Genomic DNA, 15,740 nt, shown 5'->3' on the forward strand with positions numbered 1-15,740 from the left:
AATTGTGGATTCGCGTCTAATACTCCGTCAGAATTATGCTTGCTTATGGGATAATATAAAATGAGTACACATAATCATAGATTTATACAAATCCTATGTTTTATAAAAAAACTTATATTTTTCTTGAGTATTGTTTGTTACTTATGAATACCTTATATTACACTTTCGCAAATATATATTATTTATCGTAATTATAGAATATAGTTTTCCTTGGTCACAACATGACTTCCGATCTTATAAAGTTATCCTAAAATGTTCAAAAGGGAAACTAATCCCTGAAATATAGCACCCAAAGAAGTTCTATCGTTATGTATTATGTATTATCTTCCTGTACTTGGAAAATTTTTCATGGCACACAATAAGACTGTCTAAAGTTAGCGATTCGGTTTGTACAAACTAATGTTTATTCAAATTTGCATACAGTGTGTTAAAAATAAGCAATATAAAATGTAAATTCACCACGTTTAATCAATTCAAACTCAAAATGTTTATAGACTAATTTTCATGACACCTAGTACACAATTCTGTGTCGTTAAGCGACCCTAAGATTACTGAATAAAAAAAAAAAGAATTACATCAATGAGTACCAAATATCACCACGGTATCTTAAATTAAGTACATTCAATATATAAAATATAAAAATACTGAACTAACAATAAAGGGAATATAGAATATAATTTTCTGCTGTACTGCGAGTTTTTATGTCATAGCTATACTGCTACTAATGGCTGTGTCGTTAAGTGTAAAAGCTTTAGCATCATGATACGTACAGATAAACAGACAGTGTCTTATTTATCTTTATTTATGAAACAGATACTATTAATATCAATTGCCTAGAATATCAATTTTTTCATACTTTTGCTTCTTTTGTGAATTCTTGGATCAGACCAAGTCAATAGCGAGGAGCTAAGAGTTTATGAAAATTTGAGATCTCCAAATTCTTTTAAATATAAGCATTTTCAAAATTCTAAAAGCAACCAAACTTCGAATGTCAATGGCTAAAAGTAAATTTGGCCTAGAACTAGGAGAGTACCATTATGTTTGCAATTCTCAAACTAATTTCTAAAATTTCTATAATAGTAATATCTCCATAGATACTACGTGACTTTCTAAAATTAATAAAAAATACATTTGTTCCATTTCAATGAAAAATGCAATAATTCGTCGACAATCCGTTGTCAGAGTCCTTGATATACTAAGGTTATCCATTAATTCCATTAACATTAACGGCGAGCTTAAAGACTGTTTGTTTATTGTTTGTTTTTTTTTTTTTTTTATAGAAATATTAAGACAATCCATTAACGACATACTTTTATACATCTACTGGTAAACACTAGTTCGTTAAAATTATAAATACGTAGTTATTATACTTTTAGTTTTCTGAGATCACCAGTGCCTGAGATATCTAACGCAGCATACACTACGAATACTTCGTAAAGTTTTGTCTTATTATTGGAACTTAAATAAGAGAGAAAAAAAAAAGAAATAAATCGTTAATGCTGCCAACTTTGTAATGAACTTCCTTACCAACGAAATATCTTCGATAATTGGAAGTACATCCGCGTCTACGTAATACTATTAAGGAAAGTGAGCTTGCGAATACTCTCCTAATTCGAAAACGGCCTCTGCACCACAGCAATAGATTAAAAATCCGTGACTTATCTACGAGACAAGTAACTTTAATCACGGTGATGAAATTCTGCTATGCACAGACGGCAAGACCAGGAGCCCTCAGGAGGAGATGCAAGAGGTGGAGACAGACAATACATGTGGTATCCACGATCACAGTCGTCACAGAACAGCAGCTGATCCTAGTTTAGTTCGCGAAATAATTAATTAGCTTGCAACGATACCTGGCTCGAGTGATTTTACGCGATGGACTATTCAATATAAATGTCTCTGCTTCTCTCAGACTAGAGCGTAATACCCTAAAGTACACTTATTCGGAAATTAATCTGATATGGCTAATCGTTTCCAATAAGAAATCTAAACGCGACGTGATATTTCGATCAACGCAAGGAGTTCAAAACGGTATGTCTCCTTACTGAATTGCAATTCGTTGGTAAGCGTAATTTAAGTACCGATAGAGACAGAATAGCTTTCCGTACATCTTGCTCCGACTATTTTTTTTAAATTAAGGAAACCATTATAATAACTTTTTAGCTATTTTCTTGTGTATAGTTTACACTAATAACGGCATAGTGGGAATTTTCGAACGATCTTGAGTGCGCAATTCATTTTAGTCGGATTATAGCAGCCGACATAGTAATGACCTTGCAGACGAAAATAGACTTGCTCTCGAGTGTAGGTGAAAACAAGTCGAAATACGTTAACGTTAATGCAAAGTAGGTAACAAGAGATGCTTAATGATTAATCATATGCAAGATATAAATATAATATATTTTTTTGCAGATTACTTATATATGTTTAATGCAAAAGTAACTTTTCTAGTAGCATGTATGGCAACTTTTAATCCTGCTCGTACGAAGTATTTATTCTAGTGGTAAGTTTATAATTTATATATTTTCACGTTTATATATTTTAATTATATGTTTTCTTTAAAATAAAGAATAATAAAAAATAAAATAAATTAATCGAGTGTCGTTGTTCCCAATAAGCCGTAGAAAATGTTAAGATAGTTGGAGCAGGCGTACGCAAACTGTATTTTTCCTCCACGTTAAGGGAGCCCGAGAAATGGTGATAAATACTCACATCGTTGTCAGAGGTGCCACAAATGGAACAGCATTTGCATTCGATACACTGCCACCTGTACTTGCGAACAGAAACGATCATGTTCGCTGTGAATTGCAAACAAGTCGGATGCCCTATAACAAGAACGTAGCCAGGTCATGGAACACGCATATGGGACGGAACAGGATAACTGTTTTAGGACGAGTAGAAAGGTGCTAGGACATTTATCTTGTGCCGAAGAACAGTGAACTCCAAGCTATCTCGTTTCTATAATTTTTTTTTTTTTTTCGTATCAGATCACATTAATTTATTTTTTTTTTTTCGTTTTTCAATTCGAACAGAAGCACTCGACTGAACATCAATAATTTTTGATCAATATGAAAACGCGTGCGATCATAATTAATATGATACATAATGACTTTCACCCTTCCTCAGCACTAAAAACGTCCGGAATAATGATACGTTTTGTTATGTTTCCGCACAGAATGTTTTATTTCATGATATCTGCGATTCTTTTGATGTCACCTCTTGAACATATTGTTATTTTATTTGGAATAGTAAGGTGGTAAAGTAATAGCGGTGCGTACCTTGGAATAGTTCACGTTCTTTCTTGCGCAGCACAATATAAACGTCGCGGACCAGCACACTCTCACTCTTTTTACTCACATACCTCCACAATCTTTCATTCGTCCACTTTCACGCTGTTCTCTCGTTTACTTGTTCACTCTGTTTCGCGCGCACGCACACAAACACGCAACTCATATAACGTATCACATTTCATATACATATATATAATATATATGTATATAAATATAATATATATATATACATATACATATATATTTATATATAACTAGCGTTACTTAAATACTAGATTTGTAAGCCTCATGGGTATTGCTTAATTAAAAATTGCCTAATAACAAGTCTTCGATTTTATATAACAAGGAGGAACTATTTGCATGCTTTCGTATTTTTTCGTATTTTTCATTTTCTTCTTTTGTTTTTCTGCCTCTCTTATACTATACCATGTGAGTTTTTCTTACGGTAAATATTTAAGGGTATCCAGAGATACGATAGTGATGCACCTTCGAATTTTACTCTTGTCGCATGGCCGCTACCGGGTGGTAAATTATAAGGATACTCTAAGATCTTGTCGTAACACATATTCCTTTTTTTTTTTTATGTTTTGCTTCTTATTTTCTTTTTTTGCTTCTTTTTTGTTTCGCTTTGTCAAGACTCGAAAGTGTATCTCGGGGAAAGACTAAAGGATATAGAACTAAGGTGTAACACTTAACGACCATCTAGAAAACTGTTGTTCCGCGCGGAGAACGCTGCATATACTCGGCTGATCAGACGCACCGTAAAATTAATCATCTATCACTGTATCGCTCGTCGCACGTTACGGACGTAAGACAATATAACAAGGGAAAAGTAGTGACGAGAGTACGTACGAGTTACAAATTGCGTCATCTTGTGTATCCATAAATCTATGATAATATGTAACGTTAGCATCAGAGAGAGAAAAAAAAAAAAAAAAAGAAGAAGAACGAACGCGAACGTACCCACGGAATTAAATACGATTTATGACGATTCACTCTACGAGACGAAAAACTCATAAGGTATCGTTACATTGAATTGTTAGACGCGACGTCCTTTTTAATTCTATTCGAACGATATCTTGTACGAATATCAAAGCTTGTACAAAACTAAGCTATATCGAGTCTCTACTCAAGGATCTATAAGGATACGCCATCTCTCTCTCGCTCTCTCTCGCTCTCTCTCTCGACTCGACGTACCGTCGAAATCGTACCTAACTCGAATAAAACACATGAAAAAGAATATATCTTTTACCATACTCTATGCGTACGTTTACCGCTTACCGTCGCGTTTTTTTTTCCATTTTTTCTTTTTCTTTCCTTTTCTATTTTTTTGTTCCTCTAAATATGCAATAAATATTCTCTCGTCAACGGATGACGATCCAATAGCAGAAGACATTCACTATATGTAACATGACGAAACGATTAATGCCCAGAACGAAACCGAAGATTTTAATAAGAGCAGCAGGTTCGATGGAATGTGTTATAAACAATGGAGAACGCGTTGAAAAATTGTCTCGTTAAAATTTCGAATAATCGCGAGCACCGATTTTTCTTGACACAAATACAGAAACGTTCGCAAGTCGTTAAAAAGGAAAAATATTTTACTGACTGATTCGATTGCTGCAGGGACTCTGTAATAAAAGAACTTTTAATATTAAAAAAAAAAAAATACCGTCGCTATAGCGACTTGAATGCGTGAAAACAGCCAGCCAAACGCTGAGGACTGTATGTTTTTGGATCCAATGTATTTTCTACGCTTTCTTGGTTAACCAGTTTGAAAACAAGTTGTCCAGACGTCTAAATAGGCGATAATACGCAAGAGACGTCCGACTTCGTCGCGATGTCCACATCTGAACACGTATAAAAGACATGAATTCTCTGAGAGTTTGACTCCGAGATATTTCACGGTGAAAAATATTCGATTAAGGCGAACTGAATCACCTGAAGAGGTTAACAGAAGTAAACCAGAAGTCAGAACCAGACGAACTGACCGCTCGAGGTCTCCAAAGGGCTTCCCCCATCGTTTGGGTTACCATATCGAGCACCCAATCGAATTAAACTTACTATAATTCGGTTCATAGAACACTCAAAATTAAAACTTTTAAACGAGGAAAATGGAACTACGAATTCTTTGCAAAGAGATAGAGATATAAAGAATTCTTCAACGATAAGATATCACCGATGAAACGAACAAAATCATGGACTAAAAATCCCTGCAGTAACTCGATAATGAAAAAAAACAAGATGGTGGAAACGACTTACGAGTTTCTAGATGCAGTTCAATGTGAAAAAAATCAGGTTCATACGCGATTGGGAAGCTTCGATCGAGCACTCGTTTAACCTATACGGTGTAATGTAAATAACGCGGGTGCATCGATGTCAAACAGAACAAGAAAATGTAACTGTAAATTTACGACGAACCTCTGGTCGCGTTGCGAAAATGAATCACTTTTTGCTCGAGTATATGAACGATAATACTTTAACTAGCGTTATATGTGCTGCGCTCTTAGGTGTCGTGTATTGCGATCTGTAAATAGAAATATGCGAAACGCAAAGAGACAAAGAAAATATTTACAGACCCGAGAAACGTAGAAATATCGAAAACATTGGTTCGACCTTCTTCTCGTCTTACTATATAAATATGTTGCTCTCGTTAAACGATTCACGACTGTGCTGGATAATATAATTATATAAAGTATATACTCGTATCGTTTGTTAAGCTCTCTTAAAACTTCTCGATTATAGAACGATTATTTCGCGGCAAGTTTCATTCATTTTTTCTTTTTTTTCTTTTTGTTTGTTTTTCGTCACTCGTTTGATTACCAACACAACAACGTAAAAACGCGATTACACTGTAGTCAAACAGAGAACACAAACACATCTTCTTCAATATGTGCTCTAGTGATACTGTGCAACAGGAATTTTGTTCGTTTTTTCCTTTTCTTTCTTTTCTTCGAAAATTCATCTAACTTCGTAAACAGTAGATTCGGTTACTACGTCGACGACGGTTCTTTTTTTTTCCCCCACTTTTCTTTCGTTAATATCCGGAACGAGATTCGTATTTCGTGTTGAATTCGCTTTTTGTACATTATTATTATTATTTTTTTTTTTGCTTCGTAAAAATTTTCCCTTAAAAACTAATCATTGAATTACAATAAATCACAGTTGATCCGTGCAGTAAAGGAATTATCGAAAATTCCTATCACTCAGATGCGACAAGTTGCACCATTGACAATGTGATGTTTTTGCTTTTCGTGCCTTGACTAGTGTACGTAAAGCTCGTAACCATTTCTTTGTTCTTTATCCGTCGCCTGAACCGTGCAGATAATCGATTCTTAATTATTGCACACACGGGCACACATGAATTACCCTTAACGATGGTTTCGAATGTATGTCACGCAGCAATTAGTTATCGTCCTATTCGACCCAAAAATATTCTTTCTTTCCTTTTTTTCTCGTTTTCTTTTTTTTTTCATTTTCCGTTACGATCCTTGCCCGGTGGTATGAAAAATAAACTTGAAAAACCGTTTCGTCGAACGCCTTATCGATAACAATTCGAAAAAACAAATCTACTCGAGCGCTTGGACGTATCGTTAAACGTATTTCAACGACATCCAATTGATAATAATAAATCACCCGTAACCTTGAGGAAACAACGAAGGCGATAATTTCGACTATTACCGTGCGAACACAAGTCGCGGATCGTAAGGAGACACAGGAGAGAAAACAAGCTACGCTATCGACCATGTACACAGAGAAGACAGCGACCATAACCCACCCTGTTTGCACGCATTTTATCTTTTAAAAATGAAATTGCACCCTGCTTATTTATACATTCGTCAATTAATTAATACCCAGATTGTGCAAAAGTTTGACGAGCCAGCCTTACCAGCATTACCAAACGGAACGCCATATTTCTATTTTTTCTAACCTTTTATATAATTTTCCGAACCACGGAATTAATAAATAAATTAATTTACATGTGCGAGTAACGTTTCTAATATAAAATGCCCTTCCACCCGGTTACTTCTCTAATTTTGATTTATTATTAAGGAACAATAATGGTTTCTGATCATGCCCAGATTCTGTAATAATTTCCCTAGCAAACTTTACAGAGACTGCTCAAAGAGAAAAGCCCGTAGGTGAAGAGAGTAACTAATATTTTATTTAAACCATAGATGGAAGATCTACATGGAAGTGATTGAATCAGATACTGAGAAACGAAGGATATTTGAATATTTCTTGTGAACTTTGTAATTAAGGATAAGTAAAAATAATTTGATATTTTAGGAAGACAAGGGCACGAAGCACTCGGAGAAACCACGTTGCACCTATTTGGAAATGATGGAGCTGCTAGAAATGTTGAGGACACGATCCACTGAATCGTTGGATCTGCTGCACACAAAGCACAGTTAGAAAGAGATAGTTCAAAGAGTTTGGAAAACAAAATCCGCTCAATTCTTCTGCATTCTGATAGGTAGATTCAGATACACAGAATATGGCGTCTAAAATACTCTAGAAAACTTGATATGTAAGAATGTACAAAATATGCACAGGTGTGACCATAGCACTTAGTTTCATAAAACCGTCAAGTGGGGCACCCTGCAACGAACAATGCAACGAGATATTATTATAATGTTAGCAGAGCTTCTAACAAGTTGTTACCTTTCAATAGGGAAGAATGTTCCGTAAACATTTGATCTATGAACAAATTCGTAGCTACGTATCCGGGCACCACCGTGGCCTCGTAGCTATTGCAAAGTGATCCCATCAGACGGTAACGAATAAAAATGAAAACTAGGAACAAAAACGTTCACCGAACTCGCCGAGGTAGTCCCCCGCGTACATGGCCGGTAATACGTATACACACCACCGAAAGTAAGCAGTTTATCCTTCGGGGAAGAAGGCTCGATCGACACGCGGATTACCCAATTTATATACCGTGGCAGTGAATAACACGCGTACGCCACCTACATTAATTGTGATTCGTTCTTCGCGTATACTTGCGCTTGATCTTTTCCTCTGGCTTACCTGAGCGACCGCAATCACTGCAAGAGACCAATTCCTCGGAGCCGCCGGTTTTTTTATTTTCCCTAGCGTCGCCCAGACAGAAGTCGCAGTACGGGGAGGGTTGCGCTGATTTGCCAGCTTTTTTTTCATTGTTCCCGGGTGTCGGCGGACCCTCCGTTCTCACCGAGGACGGCGAGGGGACGGCGGTTCCAGGCGACGAGACGGCCGGCAGGTGTTCCTCCTTCACAGGTGGAACGGTGGGCGATACTGGCGCCACCGTTGCCGGCAGAGCGGGCAATTGTTGCTGCTGCGTCTGCGGTGACGGCTGTTGCTGCGGCGGCTGCGGTTGCTGGGGCTGCTGAGACTGCGGCTGAGGCTGCGTGGACGCTCCCGCAGCGGACGCGGAAGGTGCTGCGGGAGAGGGACTCGAAGTACTCGATGAGGTTGCATTCTGACGACCCCGACGTGTACCACCTGATCACAAACCGACCACATACCCAGTTGCGCTTTGCGTCACAAGCTAATGACCATGCACACTGGCTTAGAGACAATGATTTAAGAGTCAATTCTGTGACAATGGCCAGCAATAATCGATTCGATTACACGAACTAGGGGGGCGACAAACCGCCGACTGCCCGTCTCAATCTTCTTCGAGTTTCGATATTAATTCTATTTTTTAAATATAGACAAATTGGAGAAAAGAATTGGCGTAATTCGAGGACTCACTGTACCTTATTATGTTATTTATCCGAAGAGGACCACACAATGTAATAAAATATTTATGCCACTTCCAAGCTTTGCACTGCATTATGTGTAATATAGAAGATGTACGGCCACCTCTGGAGAAAATTTTAATGGGAGATTCTACGGGCCAAAATAAGACGAAAATCAAGGATACTAATTTGTTGTTTGAGGCTTCGTTAAAAAGTTATAAAAACATTTCCGGCCACACAGTATATTTTCAGTAAAGAATTTTTTTCTCGAAAGTACGTAGGATTTCGAGGGTATGTGTATTGACCAAAAATGATTGTAATCGACTCCTGCAATCAAAAATAATTTTTTCAGAATGATTTGAAATTTTTTAAAAACTTTTTAACGAAGCCTCAATCAACAAATTGATATTCTTGATTTTCGTCTTATTTTGGCTTCTAGAATCTCCTATTAAAATTTTTCCCAGGAATGGCCGAATACCCTGTATTCTTTATCGTTTATCTGTTAGCGCAAAAGTTTTATAAGCGTCTAGTTTGACCAGAATCTTTTTAAAATCTAATTGTTTCTATTAAATCAGTAAGAAATTCAAAGAAATAATCACGAGAAGCCGGTGAAACTCGAAGAATTTTTCGAGAGGCAGTCACTCGTCCATATTTGCGGAACGTTCGTTCCGAGTAATCGAAACCGATTATTCGAAACATCACAGTCTTTAAAAAACAAGAACTGGCACAACAATGAAGAAAAAAAAGTCAAATAATATACAGGTTGTGCCGCCAAAAACAGGCAATTTTAATATATTCGCTATTCTGAGTAATAAAAAGAAGCATCGTTTGGAGAAGTTGTATACCTTTGAGAGGGACGTAACATAGATTTACATGAGACTTCAAGATCAATTTAGCTTCTTACAATATCCAATTTTTATATCGATATAGTAAAAACTTGACGTTTCATTTAAAAAACGAAGTTGATCTTGAAAAAAACAAACAAACAAACAAATGTACCCGCATAATAATAATACGACTTTATTATATTAAGATTATATGTAATCAAAAAATAAGTATCTAGTGAAAAATAAAGAAAAGAACAGAATGAAAAGACAATTAATTATGATCGCAAAAATAACGACACTGTTATTAATCCAACTTCAATTACGTTCCGCTCATAGTCATAAAACTACTCGCGAGCAATGCTGCTTCTTGTTGTTTAAAATACCGAAGATATTAAGGCAAGCCAGTTTCTACCAGAACATACTGTATAATCGTAACAAGGTGCACAAATTACGTCAATCAATGCATTCCATCACCAAGAGCAATTCCAACGATACAACGTCGAAGTATCCGTTCCAAGATCAGACAAAACAGCGGCACAAACGTAACAGAACTACTTTTGCAACTCGTGGAGAGCAAACTCCGATACGTATATATTTAATGAAGCTGCAGGCGCTTATCGAGAGGAAAATCGAAGCCAAAATCGCTCTAGGAATTCAGACAAAGCGTAAAACGAGCAAACGTAAAGAAAAAAAGAAAAATATATATAGAGAGAGAAGATTTATCAACGCCGTTAGAGTACTTACTAAATCAGTATTCGTCATGCTAAAGAAGGATACAGAAAACTATTCTTTTTTTTTTTTTTACATAAAAATACACACACATACCAAACACTCAAGAGGCTGCTCGCCCAAGAACAACTACCGATCTAAAGGGCTGGACGGAAAATCGCCTCTTCGCGACGACAACGGACTCGAGACGCGATTGCAGAAGCATGCTATTGCAAAACATTCGCAACAATCGCTGCTTTTTTTTCATTTTCCTTCGAATCAACGATACCATAATACATCGAGAAATATAAATTCGAAAATTTTAGAGTATAACGTTTACGTATAGTAAAATGTACTAAAAGTAACGAAAAGACCGTTTGTATCATACTGGCTTAATGGTTTCTTTTCCGTATGATAACAGCTCAGTACAGATTTAAGTACTCGTAAAAAAAACAAAGAGTTGTGCAAGAAGAAAATTCCATACGTACGAGAAAAGAAAAGAACGCTGTATATGGAAAAGTGAACACAAATAATTACGCTACGTTATTTGCAATGCATGCATTCGCAATACATGTAAAGAAAATATACTTAGTTCCATCAAGTTTGGGGGAATGGTCCGGGTGAACGGGGTTGCGTGAACGGGAATCAGATCAAAGATGAAGGTGATCGGGCGAAAAAGTGATACGGGGGAACAGGAACCAATAAGTTTTTAAGGACAGTGAGAAAACTGAGCTGATTTTGGCTCCAACCTGGCTGGTTCGAAGCAGCGGTGTCTGCAACGCTCCTAGGTTCAACTTCGGCAGGACTGGGACTTAGTTCCTTAGCAGGATCACCGGAGGAAGTAGAGTGGGAATGACCGTAATGGTAGACCAGACCAGGTCTGGTTTTATACCGTGCGCTGCATACTGCAAAAGTGCAAATACTGTTTTCCCACAAACCATCCAATGCAACGTCCATGATGAGAAAAATCTTGGTCGACGAGTTGGTTGGACGTTTGGGAGGATGTACTCGTTTAACCGCCATGTTCGCTTGTCTGTTGCTTCAGTAAGAATTTAAAAATATCTTTATCGGTTATTCGAACATGTTTCTTTCGTTTCATCTTAGAACAAACCTACTGTCGTCAATGTACGAAGTTGAGAGCTTGGACTGATTCTTCATTTTTTATATCTACTTTCAACTCTTCGATTACTCATGTTATTTATAGGTATTTGTTTTCTTTTCTTTATAGATAAAATTTATAGTAATATATCGATATTATCAGATGGTCAACAACGATGAATTTTATCGTTTGAACAATTCGTTTGTTCTAAGGTAATATTATAAAACATTCTATATTCTTTATAGGTATTTGTTTTCTTTTCTTTTTAGATGAAATTTGCAGTAATATATTGATATTATCAGATGGTCAACAACACTGAATTTTATCGTTTAAACAACTCGTTTGTTCTAAGGTGATATTGTGAAACATTCTCGTGTAACGAACGAAGATGTTTAAGAAATATTGTTTTCTTATTGCGAACGATAACATTTTAAATTCTCAAAAAACGCGGCGGTTAAAAGATTCTAGGAGAGAAGCTTACAAGGTCAGGGACAGCATTTGCACACCTTCCGTACCAGTACATATCCCTATCCACCTACGAATCTATATGTGGACAAGCAGTGAAGGAGTTCCAGCCCAAGAAGCAAAACTAATACGATGCAAGGCTTGATGCTTGTATACTCCTACAGAATGAGCTCGCTACAGTGTGAGCCAGTACATTCTTGCTCTGTTATTGGCAGGTAGTATTAAGTCCGAAGATATTTGGTCAACTTCGTAAGCTTGGCCGAAACATAGAACAATAGTCTGAAATTTCATTTAGAGTTAGAGCTTATTATACGTGACCAAATGTCTTTAGATTTTCTGCTAATCTAACAGGAGTGGTTTCAAGAAGTAAACAGATTGCAGGCACATTCGAGTTAATTCATAGACTTCGTGTCTGAAAAAGTTCGATCAAATTAGTAGTGACTATTATACTCCTTCAAGGTTTGGACAAGCGCGACGTTATTGTTTCAAGAATTACTTTGGGTTTTTGCACTTCTTTAATTTACACTTTAAGCGTAACTTTCCGTGTTGCACTGAACAAACAAAAATTATCGACTACTGTACGACAGACACAATTTTCTCGGATACTATATCCCGTTCACAAATCTGCGAATAATAGACGATAATTTTCGGAGTGTGAGCTAATGATGAAATACAAGATTTAAGGGCGTGATTATCTTTAGATAGAACTATACAATATGAAATTTAAAGTCATTGAAAAATTTAAAGTTGTTGTATACAATTTTGTAGAAATAATTAACGTTCGAACAGATTGCGTACTCTTTACGCGTAAATTTCTAAAATGTTTGATACGCGTAATTAGTCTTTGCCTTTCATTCAGAACCATATCATGTCTCTTCATACTTCAATAAATAGGAAACGAGAAATGGAATACAAGGTTTTGAACAAACACAAATTGTACGATAAGGACTGGAGTATCCTGTAATATACAGCAATTCATAAACTTGAAGGAAAACAGCAGTCAATACAGTACTGATCAATTTCTCTGAGCAAAGAGCATTGAATCAATATGAAATTAATATAAGACTAAAGGGCACCTTTCCACGTTATAAAGTTCATTATATGTTCAATCACCATCCCCAGTGTAAAATTATGCGGTAACCAAGACTAAAATCTTCAATAATTTATTTCGATCTTTCATATCATATATATTATATAGTAACCTTTGCGTATCTTGTAAAATAATACGTAGGCATCATAAAAATATAGTTATTTAATAAAATTAACAAACAGTCTAACGTAATGCACTTTTTTTCTTAATCGAAATAACAACTGATAAAACTAATAGTAATAATATTTATAATGAATCTAGTAACAGGAAGTGGTCATTTGTAGTTATATCTATGATTAAACTTACGGTCACAAACGAATGGCTTATCAGTGTCGGCGGCATCATAGTTGGTTTTTTTGCGCCCACGTCCCCCACCCTATTTAATAAATGTATACGGTGAACTTAATATATGCGTCGTATCATAAATATGTACGAGAAAAGTGGGAGGGAAATTTTGTCAAATACTGAATCATGTTTTTAATATAATCTGCTGCCTAAAATTGCACGGCAAAGGTTATAACAAAATGCAACGTTGTCAATGATAACGAGATGTATTAAAAATTTACCTTCGTACGTTTGCTACCGGGACTGTCCGTAGCAGGTGGGTGACTTCGTGTAGGATGATGACCAGCTCCGCGGGGTTTTCTTCGTTTCCTTTTACTACTGTAGCTTTCTTCGTAATCATAGTCACTTTCCGGATCAGGTTCGTCGTACGTGTCCATATCGAGCATGTCCTGCTCGTCGTAGTACCATGCATCTTTACTATGATGTTCATCTGTGAAAACTAATTGTTATTATGTTAAACATTAGACGAATTAAGCGCAATATTATTTTGTTAATTTAACTCCTTAAGCATCCAGCCCATTACTGCACAGTTCATTCGCGAACAGACAAATAATTTAGAAAATTTTGCATAATTTTTCATCCGAATCACTGAAATACAGTAGTGCCCACTTAAGTGACCACGCTCGGAACCGGTCGCGGTCAATTATGTGGGCATGGTTACTTCTCAGAATTTAACGGAGATAAAGAGGATAAGTGCGAGTGAGATACAATAGCTGACACCCGAAACCATACATACAATGTGTCGATAACAATCGGTGTCAAGTTACGCTCGACACGCTCGATGTTCGAGAAGCCACTTGGCTTCCACGAATTGGTATGAATAACCGGGGACATTTAAGTGGGCAAAAATGCAGTCACTTATGTGAGCATTACTGTATTGCAATCGAAAATAACAAATCCTGCAGTAATATGAAGCCAACATACAATGTGTTAATAGTAACTAATGCCTTACTACATCCTTGAATTTATAAAAAAAAAAGGTAGACACTTGTGGGTTGGATTTCTTTAAATTCGTGAAACGCTTAAGGGGTTAAATACAAAACAAATATATTTACCTTTAAGAACAACCGATTCTTTACTGTCATCGGTCACATGCTGCACAGTCTCTACTCCTTCAACGCAGTCCTCTGGGTCTCCTCTTGGTCCTCGTTTTGGATGCAAATAATGCATTAAATACTGACGCCGTTTTTTTCGCCATCTTTTACTAGGATATGTATATATTTGACCGTGCAATAAACCTGGTAGTCTTTCTCTCGCGGACATAAATAAAGCAGAATGATTCATCGCCACACCTGTAATTTCAATCAAAATTGCAAAATAAATGTTTACTCTGTAGTCACTCTTAATTAGGTAACTGAAGAGTTTGAGAGCTTTGCAAATAGTTGTTCGAAAAGCTTTGTTCGTGCAAAACGAGCAAATATGTTAATTTATTTTAATTATACATAATCAAGATACTTCTTCAATCTACTATAGTAGTGTTATACAACGTCACGATGATCGGGCAAGTATGAAAATTTTTGTAATAAAGTTGTAGTAAATAATACCTGTCTGTGAATCGAGGAAAGGCATACGAAGCCGTCGATCCCTGCATAATCGGCTATTATAATTTGATGCATTTTCGATGGATTCCCTGTATGCCGTGTCATTGAGGTAGCTGCAAGAAAATCGATAGCAGCGATGGTAGAGTAACACACCAGGAAATAATTACACACGATCGATAATGTGATACGTACCTCTCAATTTTACACAGATTGCTTTCATTTATAACTTGAATAATTCCATGCGTAGCCGGCGAAATCGTAATGGCTGTCATCTTCCAACAACCAAACAGTACGCTTTCAGCTCCTGCTTGCCGCTTGCTCTTCTTCCCGGAAATGAAATACCGTAGTACCGTACTTCGGCGCATGCGCACTTCGTCAAACACAATATACCCGGGAACACATGTAAAGTTAGAGAAACACTGCGTAAATGTAATAGTCCCCAATATTCAAGTAGATATAAATAAAAAATTATAAATTAAATAGCTAAAGTTAATTTATCATTAAATATCACACAGTAACGAAAACAAGAAAATTTGAAAATAAATCATTCGTTCACGTTACTGACGCTAACGGTTGCGCATGCGCGAGAATTTATATTCAACGGAAAAACCGTTTCCTGAGCAGAGTCAACGTCGAATTGTAATTTAACTTG

At 36.4% G+C, this 15,740-nt stretch overlaps 1 protein-coding gene across 3 annotated transcripts; it reads right to left on the reverse strand.

The window, feature by feature from the left end:
* Nucleotides 1-77: 77 nt before the first annotated feature.
* On the reverse strand, nt 78-15,433 carry D4 (double PHD fingers d4). Of its 3 annotated transcripts, none has more exons than XM_076768887.1 (9): nt 15,281-15,433; nt 15,092-15,201; nt 14,603-14,839; nt 13,769-13,977; nt 13,509-13,578; nt 11,298-11,453; nt 8,322-8,774; nt 2,713-2,825; nt 78-1,811 (listed from the first exon to the last, which is right to left on the reverse strand). In XM_076768887.1, the coding sequence occupies exons 1-9, from the start codon at nt 15,358-15,360 to the stop codon at nt 1,680-1,682; spliced, it is 1,560 nt and encodes a 519-aa protein (XP_076625002.1). In that variant the 5' UTR covers nt 15,361-15,433; the 3' UTR covers nt 78-1,679. The 3 variants fall into 3 exon arrangements, with proteins under 3 accessions (XP_076625002.1, XP_076625001.1, XP_076625003.1); XM_076768886.1 differs by having other exon boundaries at nt 13,769-13,986; XM_076768888.1 differs by lacking the exon at nt 11,298-11,453 and having other exon boundaries at nt 13,769-13,986.
* Between the last annotated feature and the right edge of the window lie 307 nt (nt 15,434-15,740).

The sequence above is a fragment of the Colletes latitarsis genome, chromosome 7 (genome assembly GCF_051014445.1).
Source record: "Colletes latitarsis isolate SP2378_abdomen chromosome 7, iyColLati1, whole genome shotgun sequence".
Classification (NCBI taxonomy): Eukaryota; Metazoa; Arthropoda; class Insecta; order Hymenoptera; family Colletidae; genus Colletes; species Colletes latitarsis.

Coding starts and splice junctions, on each gene's coding strand:
- D4 (XM_076768886.1), bottom strand. CDS start 15,360: ATGACAGCCATTACGATTTCGCCGGCTACGCATGGAATTATTCAAGTT. Junction 13,579..13,768: donor CCGGTAGCAAACGTACGAAG/GTAAATTTTTAA, acceptor TTTATTAAATAG/GGTGGGGGACGTGGGCGCAA. Junction 2,826..8,321: donor CAGTGATTGCGGTCGCTCAG/GTAAGCCAGAGG, acceptor TTCTTGTTATAG/GGCATCCGACTTGTTTGCAA.